General features: G+C 41.2%; 3 protein-coding genes across 3 annotated transcripts; 1 reads left to right on the forward strand and 2 right to left on the reverse strand.

The window, feature by feature from the left end:
* Positions 1-3261: 3261 nt before the first annotated feature.
* On the reverse strand, positions 3262-6454 carry LOC146573699 (uncharacterized). Its single transcript, XM_085273002.1, has one exon. It carries the CDS (start codon positions 5003-5005, stop codon positions 3557-3559), a length of 1449 nt encoding a protein of 482 aa, XP_085129128.1. The 5' UTR covers positions 5006-6454; the 3' UTR covers positions 3262-3556.
* A 4177-nt stretch (positions 6455-10631) lies between these two features.
* Positions 10632-16632, forward strand: cdk5rap1 (CDK5 regulatory subunit associated protein 1). Its single transcript, XM_085273004.1, has 13 exons — positions 10632-11389; positions 11468-11571; positions 11656-11690; positions 11778-11878; positions 11967-12177; positions 12265-12385; positions 13801-14031; positions 14119-14216; positions 14314-14369; positions 14650-14780; positions 14879-15028; positions 15805-15945; positions 16316-16632. The coding sequence occupies exons 1-13, from the start codon at positions 11104-11106 to the stop codon at positions 16445-16447; spliced, it is 1797 nt and encodes a 598-aa protein (XP_085129130.1). The 5' UTR covers positions 10632-11103; the 3' UTR covers positions 16448-16632.
* Positions 16633-16711: 79 nt separating this feature from the next.
* Positions 16712-21742, reverse strand: LOC146573701 (bactericidal permeability-increasing protein-like). Its single transcript, XM_085275505.1, has 15 exons — positions 21637-21742; positions 21430-21544; positions 21204-21335; positions 20975-21130; positions 20820-20883; positions 20079-20139; positions 19909-20000; positions 19630-19806; positions 19488-19547; positions 19247-19414; positions 19096-19163; positions 18969-19011; positions 18831-18894; positions 17709-17785; positions 16712-17546 (listed from the first exon to the last, which is right to left on the reverse strand). The coding sequence occupies exons 1-15, from the start codon at positions 21737-21739 to the stop codon at positions 17508-17510; spliced, it is 1419 nt and encodes a 472-aa protein (XP_085131631.1). The 5' UTR covers positions 21740-21742; the 3' UTR covers positions 16712-17507.

Here is a 21742-nt window from a genome sequence, read left to right on the forward strand (position 1 = left end):
CTTAATGCAAAAAAACAAAACAAAAACACAATGCGTTTTTAAGCTCTCTCTGCGTTCACTGCCTCTGCAAGTGTCAAACTTCCTCGCTTTAGCTGATGCTAACCAACATTAGCGCTTACGGTTCGTATATAAACACAACTGTCAGCCCTTCACTTTTGGTCCCGACAACATTTTGAGCATTTTCTACAGTTTGTGAAATGGTCGCCATTGGCATTACATGCCAGTAGTGTTCGCTAATTGACTTTACCGGGGATTACATTTATTACAACGTTACTGCGTGGAAGTGATCATAGTGTATGCTTATGAACGCGAGTGGTAGGTGTTATTAGTGCGACTTTACCCTTAATTAGTTTTCCCACCGGAAGTAGAGTTGTTTATGCGACGTGATTGCTAGAGCAGTCCCAAACAATCGATCGCGTTTATTAACAGACCAATTCTCTCCAAACTTTTAGGGTAAGCTAGACTCGAGATATGGTTGCAATAATACGAACAAGGGCGCAACAGCATATTGACAATGGCGAGAACTTTAATATTTACATTGTGTTAGTGCACCCATCGCTCCGCATCCTTAACGCTACATTGATGTCGAGAGTCTCTGACACAGCTGTGCTCTGCAGCACAGACACCCTGCTTATCTGTGATTCGGCCAGACTGGTGTTGAACTCCAAAGACATGCGCGGGGTTAGGTTAGTTGGCTGTTGGTGTGAGTGGTTGTCTGAGTCTCTCTAATAACCCTCCAACAGACTGGCGACCTGTCCAGGGTGTACTTTTGCCCTATGACAGCTGGAATACAACCTGAATAAAATAAGTAGGAGAAAATGAATGATGTTTATGAACTGTAGTTAATGTAGTCAGACAATAAGTTACCGAGCAACAGGCCACAAGTCTTGGTGCAGAATCATACTAAGATTTAAAAAATAAAATGTTGGCACTGGTGTTTGAAACAGTATACTGTCAGTAAGACTGGAGCAACTGCACACATCTGGAAACTAATAACTAGAGTAGTTAGTAACATTTTGTTACTGCATCCATTTAGCCAGGTATAATTAGCATGTCTACATACATGTCATTTCTATGTGGTATGTTGTAGGACAGTGAAGTGTCTGACACTGACCATGTAGCAGTGCCTGAGAACACTGGTATGGAGGGGGAGAACGCACCTCTTTACTGTATTTGTCGGAAACCAGACATCAACTGCTCCATGATGTAAGTATATATCAGTTTTATATTTGCAGTATGCGCAGTAGGGGTGGGCGCTAGCTTCAGCAATGTTATCAGAGATTTTTTTTTTTAAATGAAGAGCTTCTATTTCGAGAAAACTACCAATAAGGATATATGCACAGATATAGAAAACAATACTGTAACATTTTATTGATGCTTGCAGTTTGGAGGAAGCAGTATTTGCAAGTGTAACTAAATTCCAGGCATTTTCCATCCTTCTTTTCCTATCAGCTTTTTTCTAGTTGTCAGTGTGAACCAAGGTGTCAGCAGCAGCATTATAGTGCAAAAGTAGTGACCCAGCATAGATCAAATGTAAGCACAAAAGTAGCCAAGGTAGTGTTTTTCCTGGAAATTTTAAGTGAAAGGATAAAGTAACTGCTTACCACTTTAGTTTAACAATGATTAATGAAATGTAACCGTGTAACTCATCAGCAGTCTGCACAGTATGGTCACATATTAAAACTGAAGAATATGTTGTACTTGTTGTAGTGTTTCATCATGGGTCCAGTTTTTACCCAGGTGCTTAAAGCCCTTCTTTACCCTCATGTAACACCAACAGTAATTTCCAACCACTATTTCCTGTTCCTGTCAGTCAAACAAACAGACGACAAACATCTTCTATAAACAGGAATAATGTCATTTTATCGGATTAGAAAACATCTAATCTAGCATTGATATTACACTGCTGTTTAGTGTCTGGCTGATCTCAGTGTCACCAAAATATCTGCCCTACATGTCAAACAATGAGAGAACTTGAAACAGTAACATCACCTAGCAGCTTATTTTAATTAGCCAGCAAACAAACATTAGCACTAACATTGCTATTATTATAGTCCCAGTTAATTGACTTTGAATAGCTTTATTTCAAAAGTAATTTTACAATTTCACAGCCATTTAGCTGTGTTAACTGTACATGCTGTAGGTCATAAGGCGTGCATGGATCATTTTTATAATCAGCCTCTTATCTTTTGTCCACCACAGGCTTTGCCATGATAAATTGGTCAGTTGACAACCAGGAGCCGTACACCTTAACCTCAGAGGCCAGGACATCCAAGCGCAGTGCGAACACGAACTTCTTTAAATGGGATGCAAGATGGACTACAGAGGGCCACCCCGTCGCCAGACAACCAAGTGCTGTCCCTGTCCACGGCCAGTGTGAGAAGGACTCTCACTAAAGTCAACCCACACAAAGCTGCTGGACCAGACAATATACCTGGACGCGTGCTCGGAGCCCGTGCTGACCAGCTGACTGATGTCCTAGCGGGCATCTTTAACATCTCCCTGAGTCAAGCTGTTGTGCCACAGTGCTTTAAAACCACCACCATCATCATACCTGTCCCCAGACCTTCCCAAAGCCTAATTCCACAATGATTGCCTGAGCCTATTCTTGTTAAATGATGAAAAACTCAAAGGCACGTTTGGGCAGTGGATCTGTGTGAAATCAGCAGCTTGCAAAACTAAATCAAAATGTGTGCAATTGATTCTAAAAATAGAAATCACAATAAAGTTCAACATTTACTAAAACCGCCATTCAGTCATCTGAGAGTCTTTACTCATGAAATTATAACGGTTAGATGAATGTATATGCAGTGATTTACTGATCAATGATAAAAGGGGAGATTTATGCAGTAACGAAGACTGTCATGAAAAGTATTTGGCATCTGATCTCCTGTAACCTGCGGAGCTAAGCTGTTTTACCAGCTCTGCTCTCTGATTTTTCTTTTATGAAAAAACACAAGTTGTCAAAGTTATTTGTTTGCAAATGTATTTCAGAAATATCGACATACTTTTTTTAATCAGCAGAAACTTTATGTCAGTAGTGCAAAAACCTGCACTGATCTGACCTCATTTCTTCCTCATCCTGATTCCTGACCTGGGAAGGGAGAGAAATATTTGTTTTTGTTTGTCTTCTTGTTTTATTTAATTCCTTGTGGGATTTGGATCCAACACGTAAAGTATGCATATTATGCACACACACAAACACACATGCAGCTATTACCCATTTCTTGTATTCTTGAATAAAGACATTGATTTGACACATTTAATTAGTGACCAATTGTTTTTATTGTTCAATTATTAAGAAAAAAGAGAAGGTGGGGGTGGGTGGGATGTAAAGAAGAGCGTAAAGTAAAGGGAGAGAGGAGAGAAAACCCCAACAATCCCCTCTGAGCAAGCACGAGGCGACAGTGGATAGGAAAAACTCCCTTTAAAGGAAGAAACCTATGACAGAACCAGGCTCTAGAGGGGGCAGTCAACTGTCGGGACTGGTTGGGGGGTGACTGTGAAAAGAGGGGAGGGAGATGGGAGAGGTGTTGGGGGGAGGGGGGGGGGGGAATTAAGCTGGAGCAGAGGTGGGGGAAGAAGAGGTGACATTGGCAGTAGTGAAAGAAGGAGTGTTCTTCCTCCAGAAGAAGCGTTTTTTCTTTTTCTGCTTTTTCTCGAGGATGAGGATCAGCTCCTCGATTTTTTCTGTGTTTTGCTTCTGCAGCTTGTTGCATTTTTTCTGCACTTCTTCTTTTTCGGCTTGTTTTTCTTCCAACCTTTCTTTCAGCACTTTAGATGTTGCCTCCTGTTTTTGCAGCTTTTCATTTTCTCCTTCCAGCTCAGATGCTTTGAACTTCATTTTGTTGTAAAGTTCTTGCAGGTTTTGGTTTTTCTTCTCAAACTCCTGGAGAAGAAGTTTTTCTTCTCTCTGCTTAATGACCAGCTGCTCTCTCTCTTGAAGCAGGTCTTGATATTTGTGCAGTGTCTCTTCGAACTTTACCTGCAGCATCCTGTTGTTTCCCTCCATGAGCTGGAGTTGGCACTCCATGTCTCCCTGCTTTCTGTCCAGCTGCTCTTTCTCTTGAAGGATTTCTTTATTTTGTTGCAGAGCTTCATCAAGCTTTCCTTGCAAGCTTTCATTTTGTTGCTTGATGCTCTGCAGATTGGAATCCATTTCTTTTTGTTTGATTTCTTGTTCCCTTTTCTCTTGGAGAAGCTTCTCGTTTGCTTGCTCTGTGCGATCAAGCCTTTTTTTGTCTACATTGTACATTAGCTCCATGTCTCGGAGATTGGAGTGCAGCCCTCTCTTCTTCGTGCTGTCTTGCATCTTCTCCTGGAGGAGTTTTCTATTTTGCCGCAGAGCTTGATCAAGCTTTCCTTGCAAGCTTTCATTGTGTTGCTTGATGCTCTGAAGCTTGGAATGCATTTCTTTCTCTTTTAACTCCTGTTGCCTTTTCTCTTGGAGAAGCTTTTCATTTTCTTGCAGTGTGCGATCAAGCCTCTTTTTGTCTACACTGTACATTAGCTCCATTTCTTGGAGATTGCTCTGCAGCCCTCTCTTCTTCATGCCATCTTGTTTCTTCTCTTGGGCAAGTTTTTTATTTTGTTGCAGGGCTTCATCAAGCTTTCCTTGGAGCTCCTGGTTCTTTTTGTCCATGTCTTGGAGATCCTGTTGTTTCTCCTCAATAATAGCTTCCTTTTCTTGAAGCTGGTATGATAACTTTTTTAGTTGAGCGCTCTTTCGCTCATTTTCCTCCATCAAGAACTTAATGTTCTCTGTGTTTCTGAGCGCTTCAGCCTCCATTTCTTCCAAACGCTTTTCCTCTAGTTCCACTTGGTCACACCAAGGAAGAGAGGAAATGGAAGAGTCTAGTGGCTCATCCCAAGGAAGAGTGTAGGCGTCAACTTCTTGTCCCTTTGGATTTGTTTGAGACATGTTGTGTCTGGATACAGTTACAATTGCAAAGGATCCAAATATTTCAAAAGGCTTTTCTGGCGAACGGTTCAATGCTGCACACATCAAGGCTGCGAGAAACGGACTAAAAGTCGTTGCTCTTCACCCCTATTTATAGGTTTTTGGATCAAAGGATCAAAGGAAAGAATGGTGGTAAGATTCTACATGTGTGTGACGTCATAATTCTGTAAGGCAATGAGGTTGTCACGTGATATTTTTGGAGGAGGGCATTTTTCAACTTGGACAAATTATCAGTAAAGTTTCAATCTCTGTTATTTTCCCCCAAAAACGTGTTGTCGCAATAATGTTTTCTACTGTAATTGGTGCCAACAGATGGCGCAGTTTAAAGTTGGCTGTTACTCTGCCCAGGCTGCTACCATAGAAGAAGAATGTAGACCGATGTCCGCTGATCGTTTCCGTGTAAATCTTAGCATTGCTTTAGCCGTCAAGCTAAAGGTTTAGCTTCATACTGCCATATTTTCAGAGGAACAAAATATTTAAACGGTCTCAGATCATGGTGAGTATTTGAAAAAATGTTTATTTAATGTGAAGCCTGTCATGTGGAAAGGTTAGCAAGCGTAATTTTGCCTATTGTGTTATACACGGGTGCTTACATCCGAGTAGTGTTGATCTTTTCTAAGATCCATGGGTTTATCCAACGAGCAGCTAAGTCACCGTTATATCTGTAATTTTGTGTGCAACGTCTTAATGCAAAAAAAAAAACAAAAACACAATGCGTTTTTAAGCTCTCTCTGCGTTCACTGCCTCTGCAAGTGTCAAACTTCCTCGCTTTAGCTGATGCTAACCAACATTAGCGCTTACGGTTCGTATATAAACACAACTGTCAGCCCTTCACTTTTGGTGCCGACAACATTTTGAGCATTTTCTACAGTTTGTGAAATGGTCGCCATTGGCATTACATGCCAGTAGTGTTCGCTAATTGACTTTACCGGGGATTACATTTATTACAACGTTACTGCGTGGAAGTGATCATAGTGTATGCTTATGAACGCGAGTGGTAGGTGTTATTAGTGCGACTTTACCCTTAATTAGTTTTCCCACCGGAAGTAGAGTTGTTTATGCGACGTGATTGCTAGAGCAGTCCCAAACAATCGATCGCGTTTATTAACAGACCAATTCTCTCCAAACTTTTAGGGTAAGCTAGACTCGAGATATGGTTGCAATAATACGAACAAGGGCGCAACAGCATATTGACAATGGCGAGAACTTTAATATTTACATTGTGTTAGTGCACCCATCGCTCCGCATCCTTAACGCTACATTGATGTCGAGAGTCTCTGACACAGCTGTGCTCTGCAGCACAGACACCCTGCTTATCTGTGATTCGGCCAGACTGGTGTTGAACTCCAAAGACATGCGCGGGGTTAGGTTAGTTGGCTGTTGGTGTGAGTGGTTGTCTGAGTCTCTCTAATAACCCTCCAACAGACTGGCGACCTGTCCAGGGTGTACTTTTGCCCTATGACAGCTGGAATACAACCTGAATAAAATAAGTAGGAGAAAATGAATGATGTTTATGAACTGTAGTTAATGTAGTCAGACAATAAGTTACCGAGCAACAGGCCACAAGTCTTGGTGCAGAATCATACTAAGATTTAAAAAATAAAATGTTGGCACTGGTGTTTGAAACAGTATACTGTCAGTAAGACTGGAGCAACTGCACACATCTGGAAACTAATAACTAGAGTAGTTAGTAACATTTTGTTACTGCATCCATTTAGCCAGGTATAATTAGCATGTCTACATACATGTCATTTCTAATGTGGTCCTATGTGGTATGTTGTAGGACAGTGAAGTGTCTGACACTGACCATGTAGCAGTGCCTGAGAACACTGGTATGGAGGGGGAGAACGCACCTCTTTACTGTATTTGTCGGAAACCAGACATCAACTGCTCCATGATGTAAGTATATATCAGTTTTATATTTGCAGTATGCGCAGTAGGGGTGGGCGCTAGCTTCAGCAATGTTATCAGAGGTTTTTTTTTTAAAATGAAGAGCTTCTATTTCGAGAAAACTACCAATAAGGATATATGCACAGATATAGAAAACAATACTGTAACATTTTATTGATGCTTGCAGTTTGGAGGAAGCAGTATTTGCAAGTGTAACTAAATTCCAGGCATTTTCCATCCTTCTTTTCCTATCAGCTTTTTTCTAATTGTCAGTGTGAACCAAGGTGTCAGCAGCAGCATTATAGTGCAAAAGTAGTGACCCAGCATAGATCAAATGTAAGCACAAAAGTAGTGACCCAGCATAGATCAAATGTAAGCACAAAAGTAGCCAAGGTAGTGTTTTTCCTGGAAATTTTAAGTGAAAGGATAAAGTAACTGCTTACCACTTTAGAGAGAGAACTTGAAACAGTACCATCACCTAGCAGCTTATTTTAATTAGCCAGCAAACAAACATTAGCACTAACATTGCTATTATTATAGTCCCAGTTAAATGACTTTGAATAGCTTTATTTCAAAAGTAATTTTACAATTTCACAGCCATTTAGCTGTGTTAACTGTACATGCTGTAGGTCATAAGGCGTGCATGGATCATTTTTATAATCAGCCTCTTATCTTTTGTCCACCACAGGCTTTGCCATGATAAATTGGTCAGTTGACAACCAGGAGCCGTACACCTTAACCTCAGAGGCCAGGACATCCAAGCGCAGTGCGAACACGAACTTCTTTAAATGGGATGCAAGATGGACTACAGAGGGCCACCCCGTTGCCAGACAACCAAGTGCTGTCCCTGTCCACGGCCAGTGTGAGAAGGACTCTCACTAAAGTCAACCCACACAAAGCTGCTGGACCAGACAATATACCTGGACGCGTGCTCGGAGCCCGTGCTGACCAGCTGACTGATGTCCTAGCGGGCATCTTTAACATCTCCCTGAGTCAAGCTGTTGTGCCACAGTGCTTTAAAACCACCACCACCATCATACCTGTACCAAAGACAGCTACAGGCTCGGAGTTGGAAGACAATGAACGATGCGATCTCATTGGCCCTCCACCTAGCCCTATCACAACTGGATCAATGCAACGCCCATCTAAGAATGCTGCTCAATGATTTCATCTTAGCATTCAACACCATCATTGTCCAGCAGCTGATCAGCAAGCTGGACCTGCTCAGACTTATCACCTCCACCTGCAACTGGATCCTGGACTTTCTTACTGATAGACCCCAGACACTACAGGTTGGAAATATAAGATCCAACACCATCACACTGAGCACAGGAGTCCCCCCAGGGATGTGTGCTGAGCCCGCTACTCTTCACGCCGAAGACTGCACCTCCAGCTCCAACATGTGATGATTCAATGTTGTGATTGCTTGTGATTGATAACAAAAGCAAACGACATTATCAAGCTTGCAGATGACACCACAGTGGTGGTACTCATCAGGGATGATGATGATGCGGCATACAGGGAGGAGGTGCAGCGGCTGGCGCTTTGGTGGCAGGACAAGAATCTATGTCTCAATGTTGACAAGACAAAAGAGCTGATTGTTGACTTTAGGAAAGCCGAGGCTGTCCATCTCTCGCTCAGCATTGCTGGTGTCACTGTAGACGGAGTGAAGAGCACCAGATTCCTCAGTGTTCACTTCATAGAGGACCTGTCCTGGACCAGTAACACCAAATCAGTGACAAAAAGAGCTCGGCAGTGACTGCATTTCAAGAGACGACTGAAGAAGGTGCGCCTCCCCAAACCCATCCTTAACACCTTCTACAGGGGTACCATACAGAGCACCCTAACCTGCTGCATCACAGTCTGGTATGGAAATTGCCACGCGTCCGACCGCAGAGCCCTCCAGAGGATTGTATGGTCCGCTGAGTGCGTTATTGGCAGCTCTCTACCCAGTCTACAGGACATTTGCACCTCACTCTGGATTGGGATAGCCACTAGCATCATGGCTGTCCAACATCAGCCCTCCCACCAACTGTTTACTCCCCTATGCTGCAGAAGACGACTGCGGCATGAGGAGCAAGTCAGCGAGATTGTCCAATAGCGTGAAAACGTGAAAAACTTAAAATGTCAAAAATCTACTTCATAATATAAATATCATTAAATAACTTTAGAAAGACTTCCATTTGACTCTTTACTTTTAATGTTATAAAAAATATATTTTATTTTAAAAATAATCTTAAAATGGTATTCTACAAAATGTGCAGCAATTTACTTTGTTTGTTCTTTTTAGATGATAGTCTGTGAGACCCGGGAAGACCGTATACCTGCATCTCTACAGTTTCTGTGCACTCCAGCCTCTTCTGTTCCATGTGAGGGGAAGGCAGGGGAAATTATCTCCATGAAAAGAAACAGATTCGGCCATCGCACAGTGGAACTAATTCTTAAATAAAATTTAAAAGGGGTTTCCTTAAATGCATCATGTTTTTAATTTGCAAGTTTATAAGCATTTTCCCTTTGCAGTTCACAATCAATTCTACCCCCAGGTCAAAAACATATATAAGAAAATTGGCCTAATATAATATTATATATAAACATACCTGTCCAGCTGTCCAGTGATTAATTGCATTAGTACATGGAGGCAGGACCTCACAGCAGAAGCATACTCCATAATCTGTTGTACATTATTACATGTATATTATATGTGTTTTTCAATTACTGTATTTACCGACATCAAGAAGTCACAAGTAAAGAAAGACCACACCGTGACACATGTTTAATCAAGGAAAGTTTATGTATCAAAATTGTTTATTAAACAAATAAACAACATTTTTTTCACCCCAAAAAATACATGTTCAAAGCAAGACAACGGTGGCCCAATATCAGACAGAAGTGTGAACTCTGCGCTGTAGAGTGGGCAGTCATAATGAAGCAGTTCGTTTCATTTTGGAGCTTCAAGCTGCTCTTCATATTTTTGGCCACCAGATGTGACCAGAGAGGACTGTGTTGAAAAGCTTCGAGTAATGAACCCTTTTTCAATACAAGCTTCAATGCTTCAGAAAGCTTCATTTGGCCATCACTACATTTTTTCCCCCAAGCAGTCCGGCTCCTGAACACCATGCTGCTCTCCTCCACACTGGACTCTCTTCTTGGACTACAAAACACTCCCTCTCACTCCCGATACTTGCACTATTCTGTATTGCACTGTTCGTATCTGTCTGTGTATTGTATTTATTTATTCTAATTCTCATTGTTTTCTATTCTTACTCTCTCTGTATTCAAGAACAATAGTGTTGTACTCACTCTTAGTTTATCTTATTAATGTATGTATATTTAAATGTATGTATGTATATTTAAAATTTTTCATTTTATTTTTACACTGTGCACCTTTGATCCAGGAGGGTGATATTTCGTCCTACTGTATACTTGAGTGTATATTGTTATGTTGACAATAAAACGCTACTTGACTTGAATTAAACTTGTGCATGAATGAATGAATGAGAAAACGCTCGATAGCTCAATCGATTCATGTAAATAACAAAACAAGCAAGCAAATAAACAAACACAAATCATTAACTTTTTATTTCATTCGCCACACTAATCTCGATCTCAACTGAGTTTTGAACAATAACCTAACGACATAAATCCGTCTCTCACCATCAATAACCCGATTCTGTAAATGTTAAAGTTCCCTTCAAAGCTTTGTCGCACATACGGAACCATAGTTTAGAATAAGGAGTTTATGATGACGGACCGTGAAGATGGACGTACAGTGACATTTTTGTCTAACGGACATTACGGACTTCTCGAGGATTTTCAGTCTGACATTTAATTATCTTTTACGACACAGTAACATCTTATTAACACACCAGATAAGCACCTGAATTGACTTAAAAACAATTTTTTTAACCTCATTTCGAGCTTCCTCTATGTTTGAAACAAACTTACTAGTATGTAGCAGCACTTCACAAGAGTGAAACGTTTTTCCGGGTTTCATTAGCGTCAGGTACTTGAAACAGGGAGTGACTCCTCTTGATACTAAGACATCTTTGGCTCCACATGATATCTGTACCTGAGTGACAATTCACTCGAGGTAGTTAGCACTCGTGCTGTATCTTACTGAGTAAAAAGGCACTTTTGACACTATGTTAGTTTTTAGGTTGCGGCAAAAGTAGCTAACTAAAATACATAGTCGCTCATTTCCAGATACACCCGATAGGGAATTACGAAGCCTTTGCTCTTGTGGTTAGCTAAGCATGGAGTACCTCAGGACTTTAAAACCCATATTTACAGTAACCCAACACTGGCCACCTGTCAGCCGCATCCAGGCTAGATACTGTTCTAAACTGGCTAGCGCTGTTGACACTGTGAGAGAAAAGAAGAAGACTGTAGACAAGTTCAAGAGTCGGCTATCATCTGGTCCAAGTTTTCAGGATTTCGTTAAAGGGCTTCCAGCTAACAGGAGCCGTGCTGCAGATGAAGAACCCTCAGAAAAGCATGACTATCTCTCTGAAGGCTTGTTGATGGGAAACTCAAGGAAAGGTCGGTGAAAGCCATTTGTTTATTTAGCTTTGAATGCTTGTGGTGATGCTAAAGGGGTTCTTTGGCTTATTGTTGCAGTTTATTTTGAAACCTATGGATGTCAAATGAATGTGAATGACACAGAGATAGCCTGGTCCATACTGCAGAAGAAGGGCTATCAGCGCACAGCTCATCTAAGCGAGGTACAGCTGACTTCTGGTTTTATTTTATGAATCTAGCAGAAGTAACTTTAATGCAGTTTGTTTAAGATGTGCGTGTACTTGCAGGCAGATGTTGTTCTTCTGGTAACGTGCTCTGTAAGGTAGGAGCAAAGATCAAACTCATGAAAAGTTTTGAAATTTAGTGCTAGGTGATGGCAGCTTTGCAACCTAATCTCTTTTCTTAACAGAGAAAAGGCTGAGCAAACAATATGGAATAGACTGCAACAACTAACAGCTATGAAGAGGAAACGATTAAAGACCCACACACCAATGAAAATTGGAATTTTAGGTGAGTAAGCTCTCATGCACCATCTCTCATGCTCCATCAGATGATGGAGGTCACATTAAGGGTACGTTCATGGGTGTGTTTGTCTCAGGCTGTATGGCGGAGAGGCTGAAGATGGAGCTTCTGGAGCGAGAGAAGCTCGTAGATGTCCTCGCCGGTCCAGATGCATACCGGGACCTTCCGCGTCTCTTGGCTGTATCTGATGGAGGTCAGCAGGCGTGCAATGTGCTGCTCTCTTTAGAGGAGACCTATGCTGACGTCATGCCCGTCCACCACGCGCCTCGGGGGCACAGTGCTTTTGTGTATGTTGTTTATCAAATGGTTATCCGCCTTTTCCTGTAACAACGCATCTTCATACTGAATCTGCTGATGGTTTTGTGTACCGGCAGGTCCATCATGCGAGGCTGTGACAACATGTGCAGTTACTGCATTGTTCCCTTCACTCGAGGGAGAGAGAGGAGTCGACCCGTCCGCTCTATCCTGGAGGAAGTTCGTATGCTCTCTGATCAGGTAAGCTGTAACTTCAACATTAAGGTTGGTTGGAAAAACTCCTGCATTTGTAACCACGCAACAACAGAATAGGAAAAAAACAAAAAAGAAAGTGACTTTGTGTTTGTGTTTTATGATAAATGCAAAATCTATACAACAATAATTTAACATGACTTATGAAACAAACTCAATTCAGTTTTACTTATATAGCACCAAATCACGAGAAGAGTTGCCTCCAAGCACTTTATGTGGTAAGCAAAAGCCCAGACAATAAAACAACACCCCATGAGCACGCACTTGGCAACAGTGGGAAGGAAAAACTCCCTTTTAAACAGGAAGAAACCTCCAGCAGAACCAGGAAGGGACAGCTATCTGCTGTAACTGGTTGGGGTCGAGGGGAGATAAGACTGAAAACATATGCCATGTTCCTTTCAATAAAGGTTGAAACTATTGATTAAGACCATAATCTCGTCATGAAAGTGTTTATTGAGGTCATGCAATAAGGAAGTCGACAAAATTCTGTACAACCAGTCATTTTTTGATAATAACCCATAAATCATAGACTTCCTGCTATTATAAAAAAGTTTGTAGCTTCTAAGTCTGAAAAATGAAGTTTATGAAAAAGTACATGAAACCTTTAATTCTTATTATGGCCAGCAGGGGGCAACAATGCCTCTTATCGTTAAAAAGATGTATGCATCTATAATCAGGGGTGCACATAAGTGGTCCGCAGGTACGTGTCTTTTATTTTGACAGCGCAAGCGCACCTGCGGACCACTTATGTGCACCCCTGATTATGAGTCAACTCACCTGATCTGTCACCTCAGCAATTGCGCTACTTGTCAGTTTGAGGTCTCAGTTGTTACAGTATGATGTTCATTCTGTAATTTAAACTGTCCAGTAAAGTAAAAAAGGAGCTAAAGCAGGGTATGCTTTACCATCTCATTAACAAATCGTTGGGCTGTGAGCTTGGAGCATCCCTCTGTTTCTCAGTCAGATCCACCCCTAACTGGTCTGGTATGGATAAAAGAAGCTAATGTGATGACAGTGAAAACCCTAACATTACAGAGACATTATCCCTCTTTTCTACACAGTAAATGCAATCTCCCTCTTGCTCTGAACATAGACTGTTGTACTGAAGGAATCCAAAGCTTGAATATGATTGGTCAGAGAGCTTTCAGTGCCCAAATATCATCCACCTTGTTTATAGATTCTCCAAATTCATATGTAGATGTGTGTTTATACAGTTTGCACTCTATAGGCAGTAGGCGAGTGCTTTAATAATTATGTCTGGTTCTCTGGTGTTGATTTTGATCCTTTTCTTCTGAATTATTCATGTGTCTGACACTGCTGCAAATTTGTCGTCCTTTGAGTTCAGCTCTCTAAAATGAACACTTGAGTGTGCCTGACGAGTGTGTGCTGGGTGCTTCTGTCAGGGTGTGAAGGAGGTGACGCTGCTGGGTCAGAATGTGAACAGCTACAGGGACACGTCAGACGAGCAGGTCTGTGGTTCAGATGCAACCAAGCTCAGCCGTGGCTTTAAGACAGTCTACCAGACAAAGCGGGGGGGTCTGCGCTTCTCTGACCTGCTCGACCAAGTGTCACGTATCGATCCCAACGTGAGAATCAGATTCACATCACCTCACCCCAAGGATTTTCCTGATGAGGTATTTTCTTTAATATGCTTTTCTTCCTTTGGATATTCACTTGGTTCAGTGAGCCCTGCTCACCTGGTCTGTGTGTCGATCTTACAGGTTTTGCATCTGATTGCGGAGCGAGGGAACATTTGTAAGCAGATCCACCTCCCAGCCCAGAGTGGAAGCAGCCGGGTCCTTAAAGCAATGCGTCGCGGGTAAGAGATTAGTTCACTAGCATATGACTTTGTGAAATTAAACTTAAACACCACTAATTGTCCTCATAACATGTTGTTTTCCTCCTAATATGTACAGCTACACCAGAGAGGCCTACCTCGATCTTGTGAGGAACATAAAGCAGATCATCCCAGGTACTAAAATCAGGTTTCTCCTTCAATTTGTCACCTGTCTCTGGGTATGATTATTACATTTAAACATTCATTTTACTACCTGAGTATCTTTCACTTGTGTGTAGAACGAATGTAAAGAGATCTTGGTATTGTCCATTCATTTTTAACAAAACTTTCTCCTTTTTCCGGGAGAATCCTGAATCTATCTGTAAAATTATAAAATAAACTAAGAAATAAGGAAAAGCACCTTCTGTCCTCTTTAACCGCAGTCTGTTTTACATAATTTCTGTTCGTGTGTCAGACGTGAGTCTCAGCAGTGACTTCATCTCAGGCTTCTGTGGTGAAACTGAGGACGACCACCAGCAGACTTTGTCTCTAATCAGAGAGGTGGGCTACAATGTGGGATTCCTTTTTGCTTACAGTATGAGAAAGGTGAGTTCTTCTTACTCTAGAACTCACTTACTTTCTTTTCACCCGTCCTTTAAATGATATGTGATGTAATTGTTTTTCCATGTCTGCCACACATTCAGAAGACGCATGCCTTCCACCGGCTCCAAGATGACGTCCCAGTGGAGGTGAAGCAGCGAAGGCTGGAGGAGTGCATCACCGTGTTCAGAGGAGAAGCTGAAAGGGTCAACGCTGCTCTCATTGGCAGTACACAGCTTGTCCTGGTGGAGGGAGTGAGTAATACACACAGAGTTTACCAGTGTGTTATCAAAATTGTTTTTAAATATATGTTGACCTTCAAATAGCATGATTGCAGGTGGTAGAGCAGTGAACAGTAACTACGTCAGCCACACCCTTGAACCACAGGCCATATGTAAAGGATGGTGTAGCTGTTGTGATGTCACCCATTGGTTTTGGACATTTTGAGCTATATGAGTAAAACACAAACACAAATGTGCACAATTACTGCACAAACTGAAGCACACTTTGTACCTGGTAACAGCCCCATTATATGGCTATTCCATTAAAGAGGCACCAACAGCACATCGTCGAGAGGTCCAGTTCACTGAGTTGTATTAGCCCCCCTAACTTCAAGCCTTGCCAGTGTCCAAATGTACGTCTGTAAACGATGCATGACAGACCCGACCACATATTTGCACTTGTCGCTACACCTCTTTATTGCGGCTGTCGATTTACATACTCGGCTGCAGCTTTTCAGCTACAGCCTACACACAACAACAACAGGACATAGTTAATGTTTTAAGCCGGCGAGACCACGTCCCACCACAATGACATAGTAAAACAAAGTAATAGACTGTACTCATGCTTTTCAGTGCTGTTTAGTTAGATATTTTGACATTTGTTAAGGTTTGTGGTGGTTTACTTGCTGAGTAACTAAGTTTTTTGGCACTTCATTGTGGGCTTAAGGCCTGGATGTTGCTTCTTGACTGGAACTTAAATTGCTTTGAGTCGAAAGAAACTGAATTGGCTGCTTTTGATTTTTATTCAGGAAAGTAAAAGATCTGCTGAGGACCTGTGTGGAAGAACTGATGGCAATATGAAAGTGATTTTCCCCAAAGAGGACGTTCATGTTCAGCCTACAGCATTCAGCACTGTACCCATCAGTGTTGGAGACTATGTGCTGGTGAAGGTAGGATATAATTGATATAGACGGATGCAACTTTAAAGAATATCTGTTGTCTTCTAAAAAAACACAATTTATATGAGCAAGATGTTTGGCAGATTGAATGAGTGTTAGGCCACTACCTGAAATAGTCAAAGCCAAGTTTTAAGGGATCCTTTAGTGAATATATCATGTGTTTATGATGTATCATCATGTCAGCAGTTTAATGTTTCTGCTGTAAGCATTGGTTGATCCAACTTTAAATGCTGGGTACACTGTCACCAGTCAGGAAAGTGACTGGAAAAGTGTTTCAGGAATATTGATTATCTTGAATGTATAAATACGGTTCTTGTATTCAGTCTTTTATTCTCTGGCGTCTTCTTTTGTCTTGTTTTAGATCTTGTCTGCCAACTCCCAGAGCCTGAGAGGTCGAGCTCTCAGTCTCAGCTCCCTGAGAGCCAGAGAAGTGCACTGTAGGACTCCACCTGAGGACCAGCGTGATGAACATGTAGCTCACACTCAACCGTGACTTAAACATGTCACTGATTGATGGACTCGGATGATACCACATCGAACAGACTGCTACATTTCCTTCATCACTTGTTTGACGTTTTTGACAAATGGAGGATGCTTTCAGGTGGACTGTTGCAACAAGCTGTGAAAGTTTCACTTGTAAACAAACTATGGAAGTTTATTAAAAGCTGTTTGAACGATGCCTGACGGTGTTCTGTGTGATACATAAAGTGGCATTTTTTAAGATCATTGAATCATAAGGAGACACATTGTCTTTTATGTGACTTTGTCATTTATTAAGCACTCTAAATTGCCAATGTCTGAACATGCTGTAAGGTAACTTACAAAAAGCAAACGGGGAAGCAAGCGTTAGCTAATATTAGCCGGACGACACCCTAAGGTAAATTCTACAGTCCAATTCTAATCCCAACTAAGGTAAATTCCAACCTGACTTATATGTCAAAATGTAGTCTTGAGAGAAAAAGGTTAATTGCAGGGCTGAAGTAGTAGCTTAGCTTTCTTTTGCCAAAATACTTATTGTTACAAATGAATCATGTCATATTTGTGCAGCTAGCTTGGTTACAGCTAGCTTGGTTACAGCTAGCTTGGTTACAGCTAGCCTGGTTACAGCTAGCCTGGCAACTGTATGCTGCTTGCTAAGATTAATGTCATGTAGCTTCACCCATAAAACCATGTGGAAGTAGCTTATATTTATATTCTTTTAATCTCTACCCACCACAGAGGGATGCATGCAGTTGCAAAAAGACTAGCAGTCCTAAAGTGGTCTATAGACTGGAGCTCAGAAGACATTTTGCTGATGAGTGTGCTGATGATGTCCTAGGCAACTCATTTCACTCATATTAAAAAAGTCCATACGCACTAAATATAGAAATGGTTAACTTCAGAGGAGAACCAATACATAGAAAACACAATATTCTGACTGCTGTCAGAAGTAATACTTATTTAGCTTTTTCTTGGGAATTTCTGCCAGATTATCGTACTCTGACTGTAATTGTGTCTTCATGGAAGGACGCTAGAATGCAGAAAAGAATCCTGGGAGTTTTCAGGAGTGCAGTTCAGCTGAACTGAACATCTGTCCCAATCAGGATGTAGTCCTAGAAGGAACAGTTCACAGCTTTGAGTTAGAAAATCTGCTCATTCCTTAGAAATGTCAAGATTTCTTAATTAGATCTCATGTCATATACAAGAAGCAATACGCTCACATGCATGAAATCGATTAAAAAAAACAACAACAACATATTATCAGTATCTCTGACCTTCAGCACATCAAGCTGGGTGTTCATAAGCTTCATCTTTCCAATTGTGGGCAGTGGGTATCCCTTAGCAAGTTGGACTGCAAAATGAAATTCATAATTTTAGACCACAATTTCACAAATGTGGCAGAATGTCATAATGATATTATAGATGTATTACATAGCATGCACTGGAATCATTCCACCTAATGTAACTTCATACACAAATTCAATTAAGGAAAATACTGACATCAATAAAATTATTGATGAAAACAGTGGAATGTGTTAAAGTAAGGTCTCTGATGAACGTCATTCATTTAAACTGTTAGAAAATAGACTCCCACAGTGCAAATTAAAAACAGCAGACTCATTAGAAGTGGTAAAGAGATGCACAAGGAGATGACCCTGAAGGTGATTCAAAGGTATATATTTTTGGAACATTTTATGATTTCCCCAATAAGAAAATGGGGTAGAATCTTAAAATAAATGGTAAAATATTCAGAAGACCAGTACAAGCTCTATCCCCATGCACTAAACAGAAGTGAAGAAGTTAAAGAATTGAAAAGTGGAGGGAGGGTGGGACACGTCAATGAGAACGAACAGCTGTTAGAACTGGGGGAACGTATATAGATGAGAACCAGGAGGAGCATATTTGGAGGCGTGGTCCCACTCCTGAAATTCCCGATATTTTATCTCCAATAAAAGCAGGAGTGAAGGTAGGTGAGTACAGTTCCTGTACTGTGGTGGAAGTATTCTGGATTCTTGTAAATTACTTGAATAACTTTATCTTTTATGTTTTAAATTCTTAACAACACCTGAGAGGTAAATAATGAACTTCTTCCGATTTCATAAACTTATTGACTTTATAAAATATGAGCTGATAGCGTAAATAAAATCAACAGAAAGAAAGAAAAGGAATGAGAATAGTCTCCATATAAGTAAGAGCTGGGGGTCTGTTTTACACAATACAATATTAATAATTATCCAGACATATGTAGCTAAAAATGATAATCCTGCTGGTCCCTCGTGTTGTTTGTCTAATATTCCCTGGAACTTTGGAGCTGCTGTGAAAATGCAAATGGAAATCCTCTTTGGAGATTTTGGTGAAAAAAAACTCTTTAAATTTCAAAGTGAGGATGAACTCACCATTAACTGTGGGTATCACCACCAATTTGAAGACCCCTTGTAAGATGCTATTGAGGGCGCTGACCTGTAGGTTAGATGTAGGGTTAGTTTGAGTTGCTGATGATTCAGACTGTTATTGTATAGAAATGCACTTCTTACCTGAAAGTCTCCCACATTACTTTTGTCCAGGGTCAGATCCATTCTGTGCAAATTAGACTAAATTAGAACGTGATGTTCATCTTAACAAAGACCTCTCGGCCCTATTTTTCTTTGCCAGTTAACTCACTTGTTGAGGGTGACAGCTGCAGCCAATTTCATTTCACTGACAAACATACGGGCACTCACGCTGGCCTCCTGTCAAGGCAATGGTGGTTCATTTCAGATGGTTTTCTAAAACCACAAAGACAATTTAAAATCATATCAGCTGGGTAACTTACCAAGTTCAGGACAAAAAGAGGCGACAGAGTAGAGTTGGGCTGGATGGCAAAGGCCGTCACTGTGGTGGTGGCCTGGACTGTTGCGTTGTTGGGCTCAAAGGTCAGTGTGGGGGTTTTCTCCATCTTCACCAGCAGCTTCATCATCAGACCTGGGAACTGCTTAGCAATCTGGCAAAGAAAGAATTTCATGTGAAAAACTGCCAAGAATGCGTCACATAAAATGACTGGGATGTGTTGTCACCTCTGGGATAATGACTCCAAACGTTATGGTGTTGAGTCGGATTGGAGAGCTTTTTGGTATCTGGCATGACAAAGTGAGAAAAGTTAGAGATCAGTTTGATGTCCTGAAAAGAAGGTATGAGACTCAGGAGGCAGCAGTTTACCATGTCGTCAGTGATGGACAGGCTGAGGACTCCAGCATTGTTGTAGACGAAGGCTGCAGAGTTGACAGTAAAGGCAGACATGCCGATGTACAACATGTTGTTGTTCTGGGGTGGCAGGTTAAAGGCCGCTGGTGAGAACGGAGGCTCCTGATGTTTCCCGATGTTGTAAAATTCCCCCTGAGAAAGAAGACCCAGAAAACAATGCTCCAGATTTTGTAAAACTAATAAAAATGTTATCTTTAGATTCCTGTAAAAATGTAGTGTTGCATAATTCTTTACCTTCAAGCTCAGATCTATCGAGGACTTTAAAACAGTCGGGGACGATACCATGGAATATTCAATCTCTGCATACTTGTCCACCTTGGCTAAGACTGCATAGAGACAGAAGCTCACTCATGTGTTCATCACCAGTGAAACAGCTGATTGAGTAACTAAACAGGATACTTTACCATTGAGAGTTTTCAGCTGAGGGTTTAAATCAGATACTACAGTGGTGGCCCGAGGGCAGATCTGCAAAGCGGAAGGAAGAAATCTGGTGTTAGACTTTGATTTGTATTGGAGAAAGTCATCATTAAAGGCTCACAAAGACATTTCAAAATTAAACATTTGGTGAACAAAAGAGCAGATGTTAAATAATCACTTAATCGCTTCTCTTAATGGATATCCATGAGCAACATGGATATCCATTAAGAGAAGCTCACAGTTCTCCATGTAGCAGCTTAAAATAACCTAATGAAAAAACATACACAAGTTTTTCTGAGAACAAACAAAATCCTTCTAACTGGGAAAGCAAAGAGATGATGATGTGTTTGTTTAATGATAAACTTAATGCTGCTGCAGTTGAACGTTTCATTCCACATACAGCTTGTTTCATGATTTCAATTAGGCTACATTGTTAGTGTAGTTTGGTTTGTGTTTGTTGCCTCCCTTCCTCCCTGCTTCTGGCTTTCAGTGCATATCTAAGGCTCCTAAGGTTTCCATATTTTGGAGGTAAATCAAAGTATCTTGAAACACTGCGGGCTAAGCCCGAACCAATAAGTCTTTACTTCTTTATTTTCATCATTATCCGGTTACTTCAGAGTAACAAATGAAGGAAGATAATGTGAGACACTGTGAACTAGCAGACACCTTACCTAGCAGGTAAAGTGTGTAAGCTGGATTTCTGCTGCATGTAGCAGATTTGACCTCACCTGTTTCTGAATTGCATTGCGCAGAGCCTTATCAATAAACCTTGTGAAGAGATTGTACAGCCAGCTATCAAAAAACAAAACCAGCAGGAATTAGAAGAATTCTGCAGATGAAGTAAAATAGTAAAACCCTTCTCCCTCACAGCTGGGTTTCTCACCTCGCTCCACCATGAAACTTGACCTTTGCACTTCCAACAGCAGCTGAGCAGCTGTCACTGCTGACCGCTGGTCGGCCTGTCTCATCAGTCTTGATGGAGATGGTTGTAGCGATACTGAGACCATTCACATTCAATTCAAAAGACCCGCTGTGCTTTCTGGTAAAAGAGAAAAAATATCTTTTTAAGCAGATAAATTACTTCTCTAAAGAAGAGATGTTACCTCACTCACATTATTCGCAGGTACTTGACCCTCCAGTTTCCATTCAGACTGATGAAGGCATCACCTATAGACATTCTGACTCCAGTCCCTGGCACCAGGTCCACTGAAGACTTTGGTATTCCCACCTTCAATACACGTATACTGGAAGAATTCGTGTTTTGTTTGTTTAAGCGGAAACAGGACAAAATACTTTGTAACAGAATTTAGAGACATGTTGAACAAACTGGAGCCTTACTTTGACAAATTGTACTGGACTTTTCCAATCGGAGACACCCTCTGTTCCCCTGAAAAGTCTGGAACTTGGATAGAATTGAGTTTCTGCTGCATGTCAGCCATGCCCAGTTGCCTGCCTAACAAAATGTAAAGAAAAATAATTTACTGAGCAAACACTGGAGAAATCAGTCCTTTTTGAGCAAGAGGACAGCTTTTATACAAACCTTACCATATTCAATGCCTTTTTCTGTCAACCTGACCTTTACTCCAGGATTGATGCTTAAGGTTGCGGGGAAGAGAGCCCCCAGAACCAGCCAACAGCACAGGAACATCTT

Source organism: Mchenga conophoros, linkage group LG5, assembly GCF_057382185.1.
Source record: "Mchenga conophoros isolate Kocher_MC1m ecotype Shallow Benthic linkage group LG5, M_conophoros_male_GT1.1, whole genome shotgun sequence".
NCBI classification, from domain to species: domain Eukaryota; kingdom Metazoa; phylum Chordata; class Actinopteri; order Cichliformes; family Cichlidae; genus Mchenga; species Mchenga conophoros.

Bases quoted from the DNA above. Each gene is read 5' to 3' on its own strand.
- LOC146573699 (XM_085273002.1), bottom strand. From the start codon at position 5,005: ATGTGTGCAGCATTGAACCGTTCGCCAGAAAAGCCTTTTGAAATATTT.
- cdk5rap1 (XM_085273004.1), top strand. From the start codon at position 11,104: ATGGAGTACCTCAGGACTTTAAAACCCATATTTACAGTAACCCAACAC. The intron at 11,879-11,966 runs GTGAGTAAGCTC...TGTTTGTCTCAG, and splicing joins AATGAAAATTGGAATTTTAG to GCTGTATGGCGGAGAGGCTG. The intron at 12,178-12,264 runs GTATGTTGTTTA...GTGTACCGGCAG, and splicing joins CGGGGGCACAGTGCTTTTGT to GTCCATCATGCGAGGCTGTG.
- LOC146573701 (XM_085275505.1), bottom strand. From the start codon at position 21,739: ATGTTCCTGTGCTGTTGGCTGGTTCTGGGGGCTCTCTTCCCCGCAACC. The intron at 20,884-20,974 runs GTGAGAAACCCA...GTTTTTTGATAG, and splicing joins AAGTTTCATGGTGGAGCGAG to CTGGCTGTACAATCTCTTCA. The intron at 17,547-17,708 runs GTCAGAGATACT...TGTTCCTTCTAG, and splicing joins CCCAGCTTGATGTGCTGAAG to GACTACATCCTGATTGGGAC.